General features: G+C 44.3%; 3 protein-coding genes across 3 annotated transcripts; all 3 read left to right on the top strand.

Moving 5' to 3' along the window:
- Window positions 1-935: 935 nt before the first annotated feature.
- LOC128457454 (G protein-activated inward rectifier potassium channel 3) lies at window positions 936-4,472 on the top strand. The gene is made up of 3 exons (XM_053442141.1): window positions 936-1,119; window positions 2,109-3,321; window positions 4,194-4,472. Exons 1-3 carry the CDS (start codon window positions 955-957, stop codon window positions 4,388-4,390), a joined length of 1,575 nt encoding a protein of 524 aa, XP_053298116.1. The 5' UTR covers window positions 936-954; the 3' UTR covers window positions 4,391-4,472.
- A 928-nt stretch (window positions 4,473-5,400) lies between these two features.
- Window positions 5,401-13,207, top strand: pom121 (POM121 transmembrane nucleoporin). Its single transcript, XM_053442132.1, has 13 exons — window positions 5,401-5,984; window positions 6,469-6,675; window positions 6,994-7,143; window positions 7,909-7,989; window positions 8,111-8,282; window positions 8,373-8,461; window positions 8,549-8,628; window positions 8,728-8,849; window positions 8,948-9,047; window positions 9,247-9,522; window positions 9,910-11,397; window positions 11,577-11,675; window positions 12,031-13,207. The coding sequence occupies exons 1-13, from the start codon at window positions 5,413-5,415 to the stop codon at window positions 12,129-12,131; spliced, it is 3,537 nt and encodes a 1,178-aa protein (XP_053298107.1). The 5' UTR covers window positions 5,401-5,412; the 3' UTR covers window positions 12,132-13,207.
- A 1,059-nt stretch (window positions 13,208-14,266) lies between these two features.
- tbl2 (transducin beta like 2) lies at window positions 14,267-18,085 on the top strand. The gene is made up of 7 exons (XM_053442142.1): window positions 14,267-14,480; window positions 15,328-15,449; window positions 15,802-15,986; window positions 16,109-16,260; window positions 16,427-16,553; window positions 16,873-17,025; window positions 17,447-18,085. Exons 1-7 carry the CDS (start codon window positions 14,354-14,356, stop codon window positions 17,904-17,906), a joined length of 1,326 nt encoding a protein of 441 aa, XP_053298117.1. The 5' UTR covers window positions 14,267-14,353; the 3' UTR covers window positions 17,907-18,085.
- The last annotated feature ends 215 nt before the right edge of the window (window positions 18,086-18,300 follow it).

Below are 18,300 nucleotides of genomic sequence, written 5' to 3'. Positions count from 1 at the left end.
TTTTGCTACAGTAAATACAGCACTGTTTAAAACATAAGACCGAAGTTCATTTGGTCACATCTGGACAAAATTATTTCTAAGCCTCTCTGTCCAAACAAAGTCGGTAATCTTTTCAAATCCATCGTGTTCCTTAGTGTTTCTCAGATGAATTTTGAGGATTAGTGATAATCCCTTCATGTTCGCTGGAGACACTGATCAGCCCACTTCAAACCTCTTGTTGAGCAGATGAAGAAGAAAAGCATCATCATCGTCATCGTCGTCACAGCTGCACAGGTCTGATCTACAGACGCATGTGGGGGCTGTCAAAGAAATTGCTCTCCTGGGAGAGCTGCTGAACATTAACAGGAGACTGAGTTGTCACATTTTAAATGTGTCACTGAGTGAAAGCAGGTAACACCCTGAATGGTTCCCAAATTTTGTTTCCACAACCTCATACTGAAACCAGGATGCTTCTCAGTAGAGTGCAGACCTCCGCCAAGTCCCAGCAGCTCCCTGATATTGAGTCAAGCTGCACCACATTCCACACACTCATAGATATCAGTTGCTTAAATAGGCCTGATTTAAGATCTATGAATTATATCCTGAAAGATTTGTGAAAATGTAAAAAAAATACAAATCTATCTTGCAATGTTAAAGAAAGTGATTAAAAGTAGTTCCTGGATCCGTCCCTTGAACTATTTTAAAGGTTCTACTTGGCCTCTGTCCCATCCCTCCCCAGAGTTTCATAAAAATCTGTTCGGTAGCTTTTGCATAATCCTATTGGCAAACAAATAAACAAACAAATGGAAAGGGGTGAATACATAATCTCCTTGGTGAGGATAAGCTTCGGGGCAGCACTGACAGGAGACATAGTGATGTCCCTCTCTAGCTGCCTTTGTAAATCCAGTTTGATGTCGTTGCCCAAACAGAGGCCAGGCTTGAGGAGTGATCCACATCTTGAAGAAGACCTCAGCGATGAGCTCCGATGGGATGTGCAATAGAGAGACTCTACAGGACGTCAGGGTCGAGCCTCGCAGGAACTCCCTCCCCCCAACGCAGGCCCTCGCTGATAAACATCTGCTGGCTTACCTGCCGCGGCCACAACCAGAATCCATACGTTACACTCCTTACACTTACAAGGTACAGCTGTCTGTTTTAATCACTGAGCTGCAGCTTAATTAAATGCCAAGGAAGAAATATATTCATTCTTTTTCTAATGGCAAGCTATATACAGTACTTTGTAAAACAACTTTTTTTTTTATTATACGTCTTTTATTTTTCTATTACCATCAATGAAAATACACTGGAAGTAAACTACTAATCTTTTGTCTGTATTATAATGGTTACTGTGTTATTCTGACTTCCCTGCCTTGTCTATACTCCCAAACCCCAGTGACTTCTATTACAAATATGTAGTTTAGTCTTTTTTTTTCAATTCTCATTATCTCCTAAAACAGATGGGGACTGTAGTTTTTAGCAAATGTTACTCAACCTGGAGGAAATAGTTTGTTGAGGTTGATTTTCAGCTGCAGGTTGAAACACATGTGGTGTCCAGTGGATATGGGACTATCAGACTGTGGGTGAACCTGTCAGCAAGTCCAATGGTGTAGTGTAAAGGATGGCTGTGGCTGAGGAGGTAGAGAGGAGGTACAGATAGTGGTCCACTAAAAGAATGGTTCGATCCCTGGTTCTGCATTCTGATGTGTCCTTGGGCAAGATACTGAGCCCCACATTGCCCCAGTTTAACAAAGAGTTGCTGCGTATAGAAGCGTACTGTATATACTGTATATGTAATAATCTGCTGTGTTGCATAGCACAGAGGCTTTGGATCCACAGACTTCACAGACTTTTTATTGGCTCTACTGACATTAGACAAATATTGAATATTAATATTTAATGAATCAAGATTGATTATTTATATCCCTCAAAACACATCTTGCAGTAGTGGACTGGTATGCTGAGCCCACTCTGTATATGTTGGAGTTAGGAATCTTTTAGCAGTTTCAAATCATTTTATATGTCCTAGTTTCTAAAAGAACAGGAGTTTTGATGGGCTTATGAAGCTACCTATCATTAATTTCATAGTTAAGCCTTTTATGATTATTGTGCATTTTTATCTTTTATTCCAGGGTGCAGCTAAATCCACTGTTGCTTCCATGATGATGGCGAAAAGAGCCTCTCTTATCCACAACAACTTTAACTACACCATCTGCTCATCCCTCCCGTCGTCCCAGGAGGCCTCTCCCTCCCAAACCCACGGTCCCTGCACTCCGTCCTCTCAGGATTTGACTTTAACCAAGCAGGATCCCCTTCAGCAGCAAACCCCCCAAGCAGCTCCTCAGCCACCAGCAGAGGAGACCCCGGTGCCTCAACCTTTGCATCGCAGCAGAGCCCTCAAGCGCTTCAGCTCCAGGTGGCAATCGAGAGGCTCCACCAGAAGCAACAACGTCCCGGTGTCTGCGCTCGAGAAACAGCACATTGCAAAGAGTCACAAGAAGCGCTGCAAGCTGCTGGGTGATGAGCCCTCCTCACATGTCACTGCCAGCAATCTGCGCCAGCGTTACATCACCAAGGATGGAAAGTGCAGGGTCAACCTGGGGCCTATCGCAGACAAGAGTCGCTTCCTCTCAGATATCTTCACCACGCTGGTGGACCTCAAGTTTAGCTGGTTCCTTCTCGTCTTCACTATGTGCTACATCCTCACATGGCTGACATTTGGTGGAATCTATTTTCTAGGTGCGTGGTTGCGTGATGACATTGCTCATGTCCATGACCCTCAATGGAAGCCGTGCTACCAGAATGTGGACAGTTTCCTATCAGCCCTGTTGCTTTCATTGGAAAGCCAGAGAACCATTGGGTATGGCTCCAGGATGGTGACAGCTCACTGCTCCGAGGGCACGGTGCTCCTGATGGTCCAGTCCATCCTTGGTTCCATCATCGACGCTCTGATGGTGGGCTGCATGTTTGTTAAAATCTCCCGGCCCCAGCAGAGAGCTCAGACGCTGATCTTCAGCAAGAACTGTGTCATATGTGAGCGGGACGAGAAGCTGTGCATGCTCTTCCGCATCGGTGACCTCCGAGTGAGCCACATGGTGGACGCCAAGATCCGGGCCAAGCTGATCAAGTCCCGGCAGACCAAGGAGGGCGAGTTCATCCCGCTGGAGCAGTCGGAGATCAACCTCGGCTACGACTCCGGGGGAGACAGGCTGCTCCTGGTGGAGCCGCAGACCATAACCCACGTCATCAAGGAATGCAGCCCCTTCTGGGAGGTCGGGGCCGAGCGTCTGAAGAGGGAAACCTTTGAGATCATTGTCATCCTGGAGGGCATCGTTGAGGCATCAGGTTTGGAGATGTATTTTTACTATGCTGCTGTTCTAAAACAAATGTTGTGATGTGATTGCAGGTTATCAAGGTTTTTTGACTGTGTCTTGTGCACAGAGGGGGTCATAGCTTTGATTTAATGAGATTTTACCCTCTGTAGCTTGTAGTGCTTCTTTTATATGTGTATTCTAACAATCACAGGGAAATCTGATGGCAGCTAAATGTGTCTGAACACTGCTGCTAAGCAGGAAGTAAACTGGCTGAAAACAACTGAAGGGATTCCATAAACTCCACTGTGTTTCCAGTGTATAAATATATAAAAAATGTAGATCAGTGTAAGCAGGAGCCAGTTTTACGATCACTGGTATTTACTTCAACCTCACACAATACAGAACACACAAAACGGTCTTGGAACAACACCAGTTTGGAAGTATGATTATCTGGTCAGGGTCGCGGGTGCTGGAGACAATCCCAGCGGGCATTTGGCGAGAGGCAGGGTACACTACTTGCCAGGGTGTAGAGACAACCACCATTCACACCTATGACCAATCTTAAGTCTCCAATTAACCTAACCCCAGTCTGCATGTCTTTGGGCTGAAGCCGGCAGAGGTCCCCTGCCAAGCTGGGATTCTAACCAAGAACCTTGCTGTTAGGAAACACTGCAGGGCTAAAACCTGGTCTATTTGGATGCGGTCGCAGCAGCCTGTGGCACATGGTGCAAGATATATTAAGATACAGAACACCAATAACGCTGAGCAACAGACCCAAAAAGGACTTTAACTCTTTTTTTTAATTGAGTTTTTTAATCGGCTCTGACCACTGAATATATTTCTTTGTGTTTTTTTCCCAAGAAAGTGCCCTTTACCAGATCTCCTGTTGACTTTGTGCTGCAGGTATGACGTGCCAGGCGAGGACTTCCTACACAGAGGATGAGGTCCTGTGGGGCCACAGATTTGAGTCCTGCATTTCCTTGGAGAAAGGAGCTTTCCGTGTGGACTGCAGTAAATTTGACAAAATCTTTGAGGTTCAAATGTCCAACCTCAGTGCGAAGGACAGGAGCTCAGCAAAGGAACAAGATGATTTGTTTTAGAAAATCTTACTAAACATCTCCTTTTTGTGTATTAATACTGCATTAAACTTTAACACTCATAGTTCATAGATATTCATCTGAGGGTGGCTGTGATCTCTGGTTTGTGTTTTAGGGTGTGCTTTATGTTTTTGTTGTGATAAGCCATTTAATCTATGTTGCAATATGAAAGAGTTTTATGTTATGTTTAAATTATTTTTCAAAGATTTGAATAAAAATTCTGCTACACCAGTATGGTCTTGTCTGTGCCATTGGAAAATAACGTTTTCCAAGTTTTTGAAGAGTTGTATGACTACACATTTATCTTCTTTTTTCCAGGATAATTAATCATCGCCTCAGCTTTATCATGTGACCTATTGTAACTCACTGCACTGAACTATTTCACCGACTGAAAAGCACTGACCGACAGTGAGCTCCTATTGAAATTGTAAGGATTATTATTATTATTTTTCAGGCAAATGAATTGGCTTTTTGAGGGCTTTAACATGCTAAAATTCTTACCAAAATTTGAAGAAAATTAGACAGTGGTGAAAATGTACGTATTCTGGAGGAATTTTAGTTCATTAAAGTATCTGAGTACTCCTCTCCCACCACTCATCTGCAAGATTTGGTTCTCTAAAGGCTCAGTGTGTAGAATGAAGTGACATCTAAAAGTGAAATTGCATGTTGCAGTTGAGCTCACATGCCCCCTACCTCCCCCTCCCCTTCCAAAGAGAACCTGTGGTTCACTCAAAAGGTGTTTAGTTTGTCCTGTATAGTGTAAAGAAAACCACAATTTAGAAAAAAACCACTAGTGAAAACATCACTAGTATTATTTTATATTCAATTTCTGCCAGTAAATCCCATTCACCTAAATCTTACAACCTGAACCTTTAAATTTGATGTGAAAGGTTAGATGAGTTTCTCCTCTTTCTAATATCAGTCTACGTGTAATACCGATTCCAGTCCGGCAAGTGGCGCTCATGCAGCAAAGCCCAAACACCAAGAGAAGAAGAAGCTGTGTCAGAAGCGCAGCATGATGGGATATGAGAATCCTCCGGCGGCGCGTTGCCGCCATGTCACCTAGAGAGAAACGTTTAGTTCTTCTCTCTTTTTTAGGCGTAATAGGTCTCGCTCTTTATTATTTTCCTACTTTTCTTTACGCGTCTTTAATTATCGCAGTTTGTTGTATTGTGTGGTACTACCACAGCGGAGGACCGCTTCCCGCCAGGCTAGGCCTGAATCCGCGGGCTGGACTGAACGCCCCAGGTGTGCTCCGGCGCTGGTTGCTGGGTTGGGGGGTGACCGGCGTGTCGGTGGCATCGCGGGGGAGGAAGAGGAGCAGCGCTGACAAAGCCGAACACCGGGAGCCAGTGGGACATTTCAGACAAAGGCCCGCCGAGAGCGGAATTTATCGAGGGGAAGCTTTGGCAAGTGACTCGTTTCTGTTCAGTCCCCGGGATTTCCTCATGGGCAGCTACATTGGAAAACCCGAAAGTCCCATGGCTGAGCTCGGGAGGCCGAGGGCTGGGAGAAACCCCCGAGAGCTGTTGCGGGAGAAGCTCTCCAGACCCAACCATGCTGTCTACACCCCCAACAGGAGGCTGTCGTTCGCTGGGTATGTTTACGTTCAAATCTTGTTATAACGTCTTGAGCCATAAGGAGGCACTAACTGTCTGGGCCATTCAAAGCTTCATGGCGGGTTTTATTCACTAACGGGTAAATACCGGTTAGTACCTGGTTGATGTGATGATCCATAATAGGCAGCACAAGAAGTAACGTGTCGCACATGTGTGATTTGTAAACATCTCACCTTAACTTGCTCATATGATTTGCTGTAGGATGTGAAGATGCACTAAGTGGTACAATGGTCATCTGAGGCTCCTTTTAGTGGAGAAGAGGGCAATGGACTCACACTTGCACACCTCATTATTTCAGCAGACTTGTAAGACCGTTGTGTGGGTCTAGTGGTGGAATCACTGAGTCATGTATGGACGTCTGAGATCACTACTTGGCCTCTGTATGATTTAGGTGTGTGTTGTTGAAGAACATATACTTCTTGTGTATCAACTCTTTCATCATATTGTTTTTTTCCTCCGCAGGGAGCCACCTGGTCAAGTGGGCAGGTTCACCATTACCCCCCAGCGTCACTACCCACTGCAGCAGCCGGGCGCCTCGTCAGTTGGCATCTTACCTCCTGTCGGTTGGGAAGGCTTCAGAAAGAAAAACATCCTCAGCCCTCGTAACTCGGCAGCCGCCCTCAGTCCCGTCACTGTGAAGATTGCCAGGCCCAACCACAGCACCCCCAGGTCTTTACATTCATGTATATATATATGACCTTATTCTGAACCATTTGCAGGTGTAGGAAGTCTGCTCAAAACAGATAATCCATCAGGCCTTGCTTAATTTTTATCACATGCATTATTGTTGTGAGGATTTGCTGCCTTGCTCTATTTTCTATTTTTTTAATTTACCCTTTGTGTTTTGAAGTGTTCGTTAGCCAGACAGAGCAATCTGGGTTTGACATTTATTGACCAAAGGATGGATTTATTCTTCAGCCTTCAGCAGTGATGCTGTTTGAAAGTTAACATTGACAAAAGCTCAACCATGTCCTGTTTTATTTTTAGTATGGACCATCTAAGTTGTGCCAGGCTTCCCAGGGCCCCTGCAGACCCTTGCTCCAGAGAAACTGTCCTCAAGGTGTTGAAGGAAAGTCGCAAGAGAGAAGTGGAGGATGAGGACAAGAGCTTCACGATCGAACAGAAAAGCAAAAGAAGGTACCAAGCTAATACAGCCTGTCTCAGCGTGTATTGTCATTTAAGAAGATTTACTTTGATATTTGTTCTTACCTCTGACTCAAGTAACAGTTTACATAACGTATACAAACGCCAAAATCACTCACTCATTCAGTTTTTGGTCAGTGTTTTTTGGCTTTTGCTATCTCTGCATGATTGACCATTAGAGCACATACAGGTCAGTTTGCTCCATTCATTTCAATCTTATTCAAGAGAGAATGTCAACTTGGTCATGGCAGAGAGGTTTGTACGGGATTTAGACAGCTTATCGTTCACCTTATTTCCATCTGTTGTTTACATGCACAGCTTCTGAATGAGGAAAAACGTTATTGCAGGTGTAAATCGGCTACCTAAAGTAGCCAAGTGAGTGCTTTACTTGAACATTGTCCCCCTCCAGAGTCTCTTTAACCTGGGATAATGTGATGGGCTGTTATTGTGAAGCATGAACACATCAATCATGTTCAAATATAGTTCTCCGCTAACAATGTTATGTTATGGAGAACAAATACCACAGAATTACAACACAGATGGAAAAAAAACACCCAAAATAGGTTTGGCTTTATACATTAACAGTGGAGTTTATAGAATATGTATAGAGATTCCTCCAAAGATGTTTAGCTGCTGAAATATTTCTGTTTTAGGCTCAATATTTTTTTCCGCAATGTGTTTTCACAAAAATCCAGGTATTCAAATCCGAGTAAATAATAAATTATTTGACATGTTTGTTTTCCATATTTATTTCCCCAGACGTAATGACAGTGAAGGAAGTGCACACTCTGCTTTTGAGCCTCTTCTGCCCAATGGGACACCGTCACAGTTGGTCCCTAAGTGAGTTAAAAGTTAAAATATTGTCTTTGATTGTCACTGAGTTTTTAAGGCAGTAGCACTCCACAAAGTATAGTGTGGCTGTCTAAATGTGGGCTGATATGCTTCCCCGTCACCTCTCCAGGCCCGGAAACCTGAAAAGAGGGATGTCCTCTCTGGCAGAGGAGTCCATCATGAAGAGGTCTCGCACCTCCTCCATCAGCTCTGGCAGTGGGGCCCATGCCCCTAGAGGAACCCCAGGCACCAGGAGAAACCCCATAAACAGTTCCTACAGTTCATCACTAGGCCTTAGCCAGGTACGTCTCACCTGCTGCATTATATTGCATGTGGCCCTGCAGAGATTAAGTGGAGTTTTTAAGGCTTTATCTCCTTGTTTACATGAACAGCGGAAGAAACGGTCAACACCCAGCTCCCCTCTCTCCAGCCCTGGATCTTCTCGCTGTCAGACTCCAGAGGGAGTTGCCAAAAGAGCCAGGTATGTGTCTGCTGATTTCCTGCTGGGTCCAGTCATCCACATTTAACAGTATATTACATTTCCTTAAACTTGTCTTTTCATTATCAGAGAGAATGACCGACAGTCCCCCAGCGCAGCATCCTCTGTGAGGTCGGAGCAGACAGCATCCAACAAGGCACCTGATACTTGTAAGTCATGTATGTCAGGCATTACATAGACATTTATTTGGTATTCATTGAAATTAAAGTTCAATGATTTAAATGTATCATTTTATGATGTTTTTGCAGCCAAACTAGCCGCAGTCCCAAAGGTCCTAGTCCCTACCTCATCAGACTCTACTAGTAGTGGTGGGAAGAGAAAAAGGAAGATCCAGTTGGTGTCCAGCCACCGTGACGATGAGATCTCACTGGTAGGAAGCGATATATTGCCAAACTACAAGCTTCCTCTAACCCATGCTTATGTGATGTGCTAGATTGATCTGAATATCTCTATTTCATTTAATTGCAGCCCCCGCCTCCAGAGCTTGGCTACAGCATCACTGTGAAAGACTTGGATGAAGAGAAAAAGGCTGCCATCAGCAAGATCCAGAAGGTCCTGGAGACGCCTGGTGAGTAGACGCAACCACAGAAAAAAAAAACATTAAACATTAAATTAAACATGCAAATGCTGGAGGAGTGACAGATTCATTAACCAAACTTTTAAATACTATTGTGCTGCTGCACCCAGAATTTTTAGACCTGACCAGTCTCACATGGCTGTTGATTAGAGAAGCCCTGAGTCAGTTCTGTTGATTTGTCCTTATTTAGCTCCAGAACCAGAGAAGTCGGTTGCTCCCCCAACCACCACTTCCAGCCAGACCACCGCCTCCTCTACCAGCTCTACCGCCACCACCACCCTGAGCAGCCTTCTCGCAGCTCCTCTGCCTACAGCCTCCAGCGCTGCCATCCCAGTCATCAACCTGGATCCCAGTCCAAGCAGCAGTGTCAGTACGGCACCTGCAGCCTCCAACCCACTGCTGGAGGCTCTGAAGATGAAGGCCGGCACTCCTGCTAGCGCCACACCTGCAGCCAGCACAACCATAGGTACGGTTATCTTTACAAAATACACAACCTGTATAACGTTGTCTTCTATGAGAAGTCCATTCCTTGTCACCATTTGTAATCTAGCGTATTTAGAACATTTCTTTTCGCAGTTCACTATTTTTAATCTATCAAACTGTAAAAAAAAATTGCATCTTCTCTGTGCTTAAGTTGGTTAAAATCCTTAAATATATTGATTAAAAAGGGTCTATTGTTAATATATTGTTAATTCTACTTATTCTTTGTTTTGTTAGTATTTTCAAGTTAGGGTTTACTTTCTAAATATCTTATATCCAAGCATCTCCTATATTTCATGACCTATTGATTATTGTCATATGTTTGATCAATTCCATTAGTTTTTCCCTCCCTAATTGTAAACATTGTCTGTAGTGTCTGTGTCGACCACACCAGTGCAACCCAGTGGCTTCAACCTGAAGACAACAACTGCAGTGGATTCCCAAAGGCCTCCCCCTGCATACCCGTCTCAGTCCTCCACTGCTGGTGTGGAGCAGCCTTCTGCCTTCACTCAGGTCCTGAGTCAGGTCATGAAGTCTCCCAGCAGCACCCCACCTGTAATAGGATCAACACTTTTCGGATTGGCCAGCCAAAGCAGCACCCTCTCTGCTCCTACATTCTCTAACCCGATCACCGCTGCCAACGCCCCAGCCAGCAGCTCTGAGTCAGTGAGTAGCACAAACCCTCTGCTGGCTTCAGGATTCAAGCCCATTTTCGCTGTCACCACCACCACATCCGCGTCAGCTACATCAGCTCCAGAGAGCAAACCTCCGGTCCAAAGTTTCAAGCCCATCTTCGGAGGTGCCACTGCAGGCATTGGCTTTGGACAACCAGCCACCCTCGCAACCACAAACCCAGTCTCTGCCGTTTCTGCAAATAGTACATCCTCAATATTTGGTGTGTCAACAAGCAGCACCACAGCTGCCTCATCGGTTTTTCCTGGCTTGACCAACCCCCTCATGGGAACAGTGTCCACCAGCGCCATCACCACCACCACACAACCTGCAACCCAACAAAGTGTGAAGTCCCTCTTTGGTAGCTGGGCCACACCACCTACAACAAGTACCAGCTCAGCCACAATGCAGGCCCCTAATACAGGGAGCACATTTCAGGGCTTTGGAACTGCTACCACCACTGCTGCAGCTGCACCTGCACCTGCCCCAGCTGCTGCTGCTATCACAACCTCCAGCAATGGCGGCTTCGGATTTGGTGTCACGCAGCCGGACCCTCAAGCTGCCAACCAGAAGGCATTTGCCTTTGGTCAGCCAGCACCCAGCCAAAACTCAACCACCGCTTCATTTGGAGGCTTTGCCATGGCCAATGCTGCACCAACCACTGCTACTGCCCCCACCCAGTCCACTTTCCCCTTTGGGAAGTCGTCTTTTGGACCGCCAGCAACGCAGTCTAATTTTGGCTCCTCAGCAGCACAACCAAAACCATTCAACTTTGGAATCAACACAGCATCATCCACACCTGCCCCTAACTCCGCCCAAGCTCCTTTCAATTTTGGGTCTGCTGCTGCCCCTACAGGAACTACATTTGGGACCACAGCACAACCCGCATTTGGAGCTAGTTCCACTGGTTTTGGTTTTGGTGGATCCACTGCTCCCCCGGCTGCACCCACTGCTGCTCCGAGCTTCGGTGCAGCAGCCCAGACTCAGAGCTCCTCCTCAGCCGGATTCACATTTGGTAGTGCTGCCCCTCAGCCAGCTCCCTCTGGTCCATCTCAGCCAGCACCCAGTGGATTCAACTTTGGTGCTGCTATGCCATGCCCTCAGTTCGGAACACCGGTGGCCAATAATCCTGCACCGCAAATGGGAGGCTTCAACTTTGGGGCTGCTGCTGCTGACAAATCAGCTTTTGGTAAGGATAAATGTTTTGCTTATTTAAAGTGGGCTCTACTGTAGGATTAATTTCATAAATATCTAAGTATTTTTTGTGTGTGTCATAACTGACCGTCATTGGTTTTCTATCCAAGCAGAAATTTATTTTCAGCCTCGGATGATTAAGTTTAATCAAGGTTTTTGGTGCTTTCTCTGCAGGGACGTCTACCCCATCCTTTGGTCAGAGTGCTGCTGCAGGTCCAATTCCCTTTGGAAGTCCTGGAACTCCTGTCCAAGGCTTCAACACTGTTCCATTTGGTACGTCTTTAATGCGGTGACATCACCTCTGTTTGTAAAACTCTGATCCCCAGGTGACTTGTCGATCCCAAAACTGAGGGGACCCAGGTATCACTTGCTGTTTACCATCCAGTTTGATCACTACCTTTGTTTCAGGAGTCTCGCAGTGAAGATGCTACACAAAACTTATACCATTGTGCATTTTTAGTATAATCAAATATAACCACTGAAAAGAATGAAGCTTTTAGATGCAATCACTGAGAAAATCCAGGTGCTAGTTAACGTAGTCAACTAGCAATGAATATTCATGGTTAATGGTAGAACAAAAAATACAGTTTAATGATATGCACTCTGTGTTTTTCTTTTTAAAAATCAGGATCTCCAGCTGCTCCCTCCTTCTCTATTGGAGCTGGAACCAAGCCATCTAGCGGACGGCAGAGGCTGCAGGCGCGGAGACAACACAACAGGAAGAAGTAGCCTGGTACTTGTGTTGATCACCGCTTTCAGGGGACTTCTGCTGCTGCTGCTATTATGGCTAACCTGGCTAACATTGCTCTGTTCTAAGCTCAACAACCCCCAACCAGGCTGCCACCATCCACTCTGCCTCCTACGCCTCCTCCAGTGGGATTGTGCTGGCCCTAAACAATGTTTGCAGAGGAGTTAGAAAGAGCACATCAGCTTGCTGAGTTCATGCTGCCTGAATGACTACATGACCCAGTGAGGGAACGTAGCAGTGAAGCGATAGAACAATGTACATTACTTGAAGAGAAAGAACAGACAATTGAATAGTTTGATTCTGAACAAAAAGCATATCCAAAGTTCTTTTTCCTTTAACAGTATGTGGACACTCCCAATTGGTTCGTCTTAAGGAGAAAGTGGAGTCAGACAATGAAATTGAGCCTCTGCTCAAACATTTATTTTTTTACGTGAAGCACTCGCTGGTTTGTATGTCTCTGAATTTTTTTGAGTACATTCTCTGAATGAGTCTGAGTTGGGTGAAATGCACAGTTGATTCAGATAAGGTACACAACGCTGCAGTGTAAAACAAAAGTTATGAGTCGTGTGCATTATAAATTATTTTTTTAATTGGATCTCTGACCCTGTACATGAGTGATGGATTTCAGCACCTTAGGGCAACTTATTAAATGTCTTAATGTAGTTAGTGGAGGCCCTTGTGTTCTTGTTTCATACTTTGTCATTACAAGCATTCCCAGAGTCCTCATGCGGGCAGCCTTGTTTTGGTAGTGATTGCCAACACAGATGTAATTACTGAGTCAGTATATGATGAGGATGACTACTTTAATTTGTGCTGTCGAACCAAAGCCAATTCTTCAACTTCATGCCTGTGAAACAACCTGTGTTCTGTATCTCATCTTTACATCCGGAGACATGTTTGTTTGTGCCAGACTACCTCTCTTTACCTCCCAGACTCTGAAGTCTTGTTAGATCCCTAAAAAATAACCAACCTTACAGCATTGACTCGAACATTTTTCTTTTAACTACTGTTAATACAGATGTACCTTAATAAATATGGTGAAGTTTTCTTCCTTTCATACGTTTGTGAAAAAACACTTTCTCCCCACTTCTGAAATATCACTGTTCCAATAAATTACACCACATTGATGCATAATCAAATCTTTTGATTTGGAAACCCTTACCTGCTGGTGATTCTCACTGATGATGCAGTGATCTTGGTCGTATTCAATGACTTATTTGCACAATGAGGTGAAGAATTTTGTGAAGCAAAAATGGTTGACCGATTGATGTCAGCTATTGAATCAGTTATTTATTTTTCACTTCTGAGATTCAAAAACTTAATTTTGGACATGAATGTTCCAACAAGAAACCATTCAACTTTTCAAGGTCCTACTCTTATTTTCCTCCCATAAGCCCCATGTGATCAATGAAAAGGGTCCAGACCCTGGTCTGATGCTTGTGTAGCTGTTTTAACCATATTCAAATTTTTTAAACAGGGTGACAAATGTTAATTACAGTCTATCTGAAAACACTACTCTACTATTCTGTCATTTTTAGTGTACACATTTTCATATATACATTTTTAAATTGTGAAAATTTACCTGAATAATAATTTAACCACCAGCATGTTCTCATCAAACATGATACCATACCTCTTCCAATGGGACTTATTGATCTGTTTGTTTATTTGATTGCTATCAGGATTACGCAAAAACTACAGGACAGATTACCTCGGAACAATGGTGGGAAGATGTGGGTTAGGGAAAAATTCAATAAATTTTGGTTTGAATCCACATTTCGTTTTCTGAACCTGTTTTAATGAAAGGGTGTTTTTTTTAAAAACATTTGCATTGTTTGCTCAGAATAATAAATGAATCTTGATGAAAAACAATCCGGCACGTTTAGGGGACTGGCATTTATTATTTATTATTCAACTGCTCAAGAGCTACACGTATAAAGGTTTGGAGTTACACACTTGTTCCCATGACAAAAGTTCAAAATGAATATTTAATCAGTATCTAAGAACCACAAACTGTTGTCCAGGTGCTGCAGTTTAACTCCGGTCCTGTAGGGGGCGGTCTTCTCTGTTTAACTACAGGAGGAAATACTACGAAGTAGCTTGGTACGCCTGCGCAGTGTCTCACAGGCGCCCAGTGGTGGTAGCTGGTCTGAAGCTACCTTAGCTGTTAGCGGTGAGGGGTACGTGGCAGAAAGCTCTGGACATGGAGGTGGCTGCTCTGGTCGCCCTGACCTTGTTACTGGGGGCTCTGGTGGGGTTGGTGGCACTGGCGGTGGGCAGGCGGAAGGAGGAGATACGAGAGGAAGCGGAGCAGGCGGCGGAGTTTGCCGGTAAGAGCAGCGATCGGACGGGCTAACGTAACTCTAGCTAGTCCCCGGAGCGGTGAGTCACCGACCAGCTCACAGTCACTGCCCGACTCTCCGGGACGTATCAGCGGCTGCAGCCACTAACAAGCACCGTGGACAGACAGTCAGTGGTGGCGGTCTGTCTGTGAGGTCTGTGATTCATTTACACAGCGACACAAACGACCCACCAAAAGCTAAAGCAACTTTGGAGACTGTCAAGTGTCCAATGAATACATGTTGCACTGACTGACCAATGGGATGACAGCTTTATGGCCATTCATTGTTAATATGGAGAAACCTGTATCTGTTTATTGGTATCAAGCCTTGAAAATGAACTAAATACAAAATCAATCTACAGAACAAGACAAGGAGCAAAGAACGAGGCAAAGAAACCTGAGACAACTATTTTTATCAGTGCACATTTTTAAGCTGTTTGGTGTTTGGTATTAGTTGCAGACACAAATAGATTTATGGGTTGATTTTCATGATTAAGATGTTATACTTAATACTTGTATTATATTTTATGAAAATAAAAATGTATAAAGCAGAATTGTGTAATCCTAAATCAGTACTTTGCACCTTTGGCAGAGAGTCTGGAGTGTTTCAGAGCTGTGAGATCTCTTGCAGTTGATAAACTAAATCCTTGATTAGGAGGGTGTCCAAAGTTTTCCACATGCTACAGCAACAGTAGTTCTTCCTGTTATCCAAGTTGATATTTAAACGGTGCAAGAAACACAAGGTTCTGCACATACTACTGGATTAGGATTTTAAATTTTTGCATTTAAGGCCTTTTTTAAATAACAGAATCATCAGTACCTGGTTTGTCTTTCAGCTGAGGCCAGTGTTGTGAAAGGCACTGGACCCAAGAAACAGAAGCAGGAGAAGCAGCGCAGTCGTAAGGATAAAGCCACACAACACACATTCAGCCATCCGCTGTTGGCTTCCTCACTGAAGGTAAACCGCATCCCTGACTCTGACACACACACACACACACACACACACACACACACACACACACTCTAACTTGTGTAAGAGCCTCTGAGGACAATTACGACACATCAGAGATCCAAAAGGGTCCTGTTTTCTATTCTGTTTAGTCATTGATATAAATGTTTTAGATAAAATATTAGAAATGTAATTCTAAAACACTTAAATTAAAATAGGTCTCTGCACAGTTCTTTGTCAGTTTTATCGAGATGGACTCGATTGACTGGCAACTGAGTGTATCGGTGATCCATTTAGAAAGATTAGCATCTTTATCTCTCTTTATCTTTGAGCATATGTGTGTTTGTCCTTTTCTTTCCAGGCCCACAGTGGCAATGTGACGTGCCTTGATTTCAGCAGTAATGGCAAGTACCTGGCTTCCTGCGCAGACGACCGCACTGTGCGCATTTGGAGCACCAAAGACTTCCTGGACCGGGAACACAAGTGTCTGAGGGCCAATGTGGACCTGGATGATGCCACACTGGTCCGCTTCAGCCCGGACTCCAGGTCTCACTCTCTAAATGTACCCATTGATGTAGATAACCAGAGTATAATTCTGCTATTGGTTCGTCTGGGGGTAATGTTAAGATACAGTCACATGATTCACACCCCTTCCTCCGACACTGTAGAGCGTTCATCACCTGGTTGGCCAATGGAGACGCCATTCGAATCTTCAAAATGATCAAGAAGGATGACGGCACTTTAACCTTCAAAGCTGCGCCTGAGGACTTCCCACAGAAACACAAGGCCCCCATCCTCAACATTGGTATCGCAGAGACAGGTACAGAACGAATGAGTTTGTAGTTTTTCTTCTTTTCATATTATTTGTGTTTTAAGCCAGTAATGAACAAAGATACCATGGGCATAACTGTTTTTTTATTTTTAGTGTAGACACTCTTTGCCCAGATGAATCTGCCAGGCGAACATGTAAACATTACTCTTTGCAGGCAAATTCATTATGAGCGCCTCCGTTGACACCAGCATCCTCATCTGGGACCTGAAAGGAGAGATACTGGCCTCTATCAACACTAACCAGATTAACAATTCCTATGCTGCCGTCTCCCCATGTGGCAGGTAAGTCCTAAGTCCCACCTCCTTCCATCACCTCAAACCTTCCCCTCAAAGAACCATTAGGGAGCAATCAAATATGACACTTATTCTCCCACCTTGTTAGGTTGTTTTGTGTGTTTCCTCATTGAATAAAACACATGTAATTAAATGATCATGTGACCCCTGAACAACTGTGTCACTGTGTATACATTTTTAATGCCAGAAAAAGAATAACTAATTTGTGACGCTTATTATCACTAGGTAAATGTTTCTACAAGAGAGAAACCCTGTATGTGACTTTGGTGGAGATGTAATTGTTTGTGCCATTCATCTCTGTGCTCAGGTTTGTAGCATCATGTGGCTTCACTCCTGATGTGAAGGTGTGGGAGGTTTGCTTCGGGAAAGGAGGAGAGTTCAAAGAGGTGGCGCGAGCTTTCGACCTGAAGGGTCACTCGGCCGGAGTTCACTCATTTGCCTTTTCCAACGACTCTCACAGGTAACAAAGGCTTCCGAAATCTACAGCCCCACCACTATGTTTTTGCTTGAAGACACATCACTGTTGCAATGTTTATGGCTGCCCTCCATGCTACTCCAGAGTTATCAAGCCCCTGAAATAAAGAGAACTTTGGAAATGACACCGTCCCCATTTTAGTTTGAAAACTCCAGGGCTGTGTGTTTATGGACGGACAGAAACTAAGACCTTTTGAAACAATGACGCACTTTTTTCTCATCAGTCACTCTAGACTGAGGGGTGACTGCAAATCGTCGGTAACTGTCAAACTTGTCTCAGAAAAAAATATCATGGTCTTTTCATCATTGCTGTTTTCAGTAAATCTAAGCTATATCTTTCTTTTTAAAATGCTGTGGTATTCTCTCATGTAATTTTTGCTTTCTTTTGATCGTTTATTTTTAATCAGAATGGTGACTGTCTCTAAAGACGGAACATGGAAGCTGTGGAACACGAACGTGGAGTACAAAAAGCAGCAGGATCCCTACCTCCTGAAGACAGTCCCCTGTGTGTCATCTGAAGGGAGCCTGACGGCCTTATCTCCAGACGGCCGAGTGGTGGCCATCAGTGACGGCTGCAACTTGGCAATGTACAACGCTGCCAGCGGCAAGTTGGAGGAGGAAATGCACGGCGTCCACAGCGGGGCGATCAACGACCTTAGATTTGATGTTAACGGACGCTTCTTGGTGTGCAGCGGTGACAAGGCCATCCGAGTGTTTCATAACGCCCCGGGGTACCGGGCGGCCATCAGCGACATGCAGGACATGCTGAAGAAAGCCCAGAATGAAGCCATGAAGCAGAGACTGCAGCAGCAGATACATGATGCTCAGAGTGCTCTGGACACTGTGCTGGCTGCTCCTGTCGATTGAAGGATGCTCATCAAACCACACTCTGAAACTTTCTGAATCGGACTGCTGATTTAGTTTTTGTGATTATTTTTATTTTTCTGCAGCCTCAATTCCTCCTGATCTGTTCCAGGAATGAAGGAATGTGCAAGCAGTTTTGATAAAGAACATCTTTTTATGGAAAAATAAAATGGTTTGAGTTATTTTGATGTGCTTGTTAATGTCTTATGTAATGATTTGTCTTTTGAAACTTAAATTTAAAGTCTCCCTACACTCACAATTCTTAATTTTAAACCTTGGCTTATGACCTGCATGCACAAGATGATTCCATTTACTTAACATGTTCTCTGCCAGGAAAACCATCCCAACCATACCACACATATTGTATCATAAATTCAAGTTCAGGGAACATAAAGAA

Source organism: Pleuronectes platessa, chromosome 15 (genome assembly GCF_947347685.1).
Source record: "Pleuronectes platessa chromosome 15, fPlePla1.1, whole genome shotgun sequence".
NCBI classification, from domain to species: Eukaryota; Metazoa; Chordata; class Actinopteri; order Pleuronectiformes; family Pleuronectidae; genus Pleuronectes; species Pleuronectes platessa.
The sequence above is the reverse complement of the archived record's forward strand: the minus strand, read 5'-3'. Positions and strand labels throughout refer to the sequence as shown.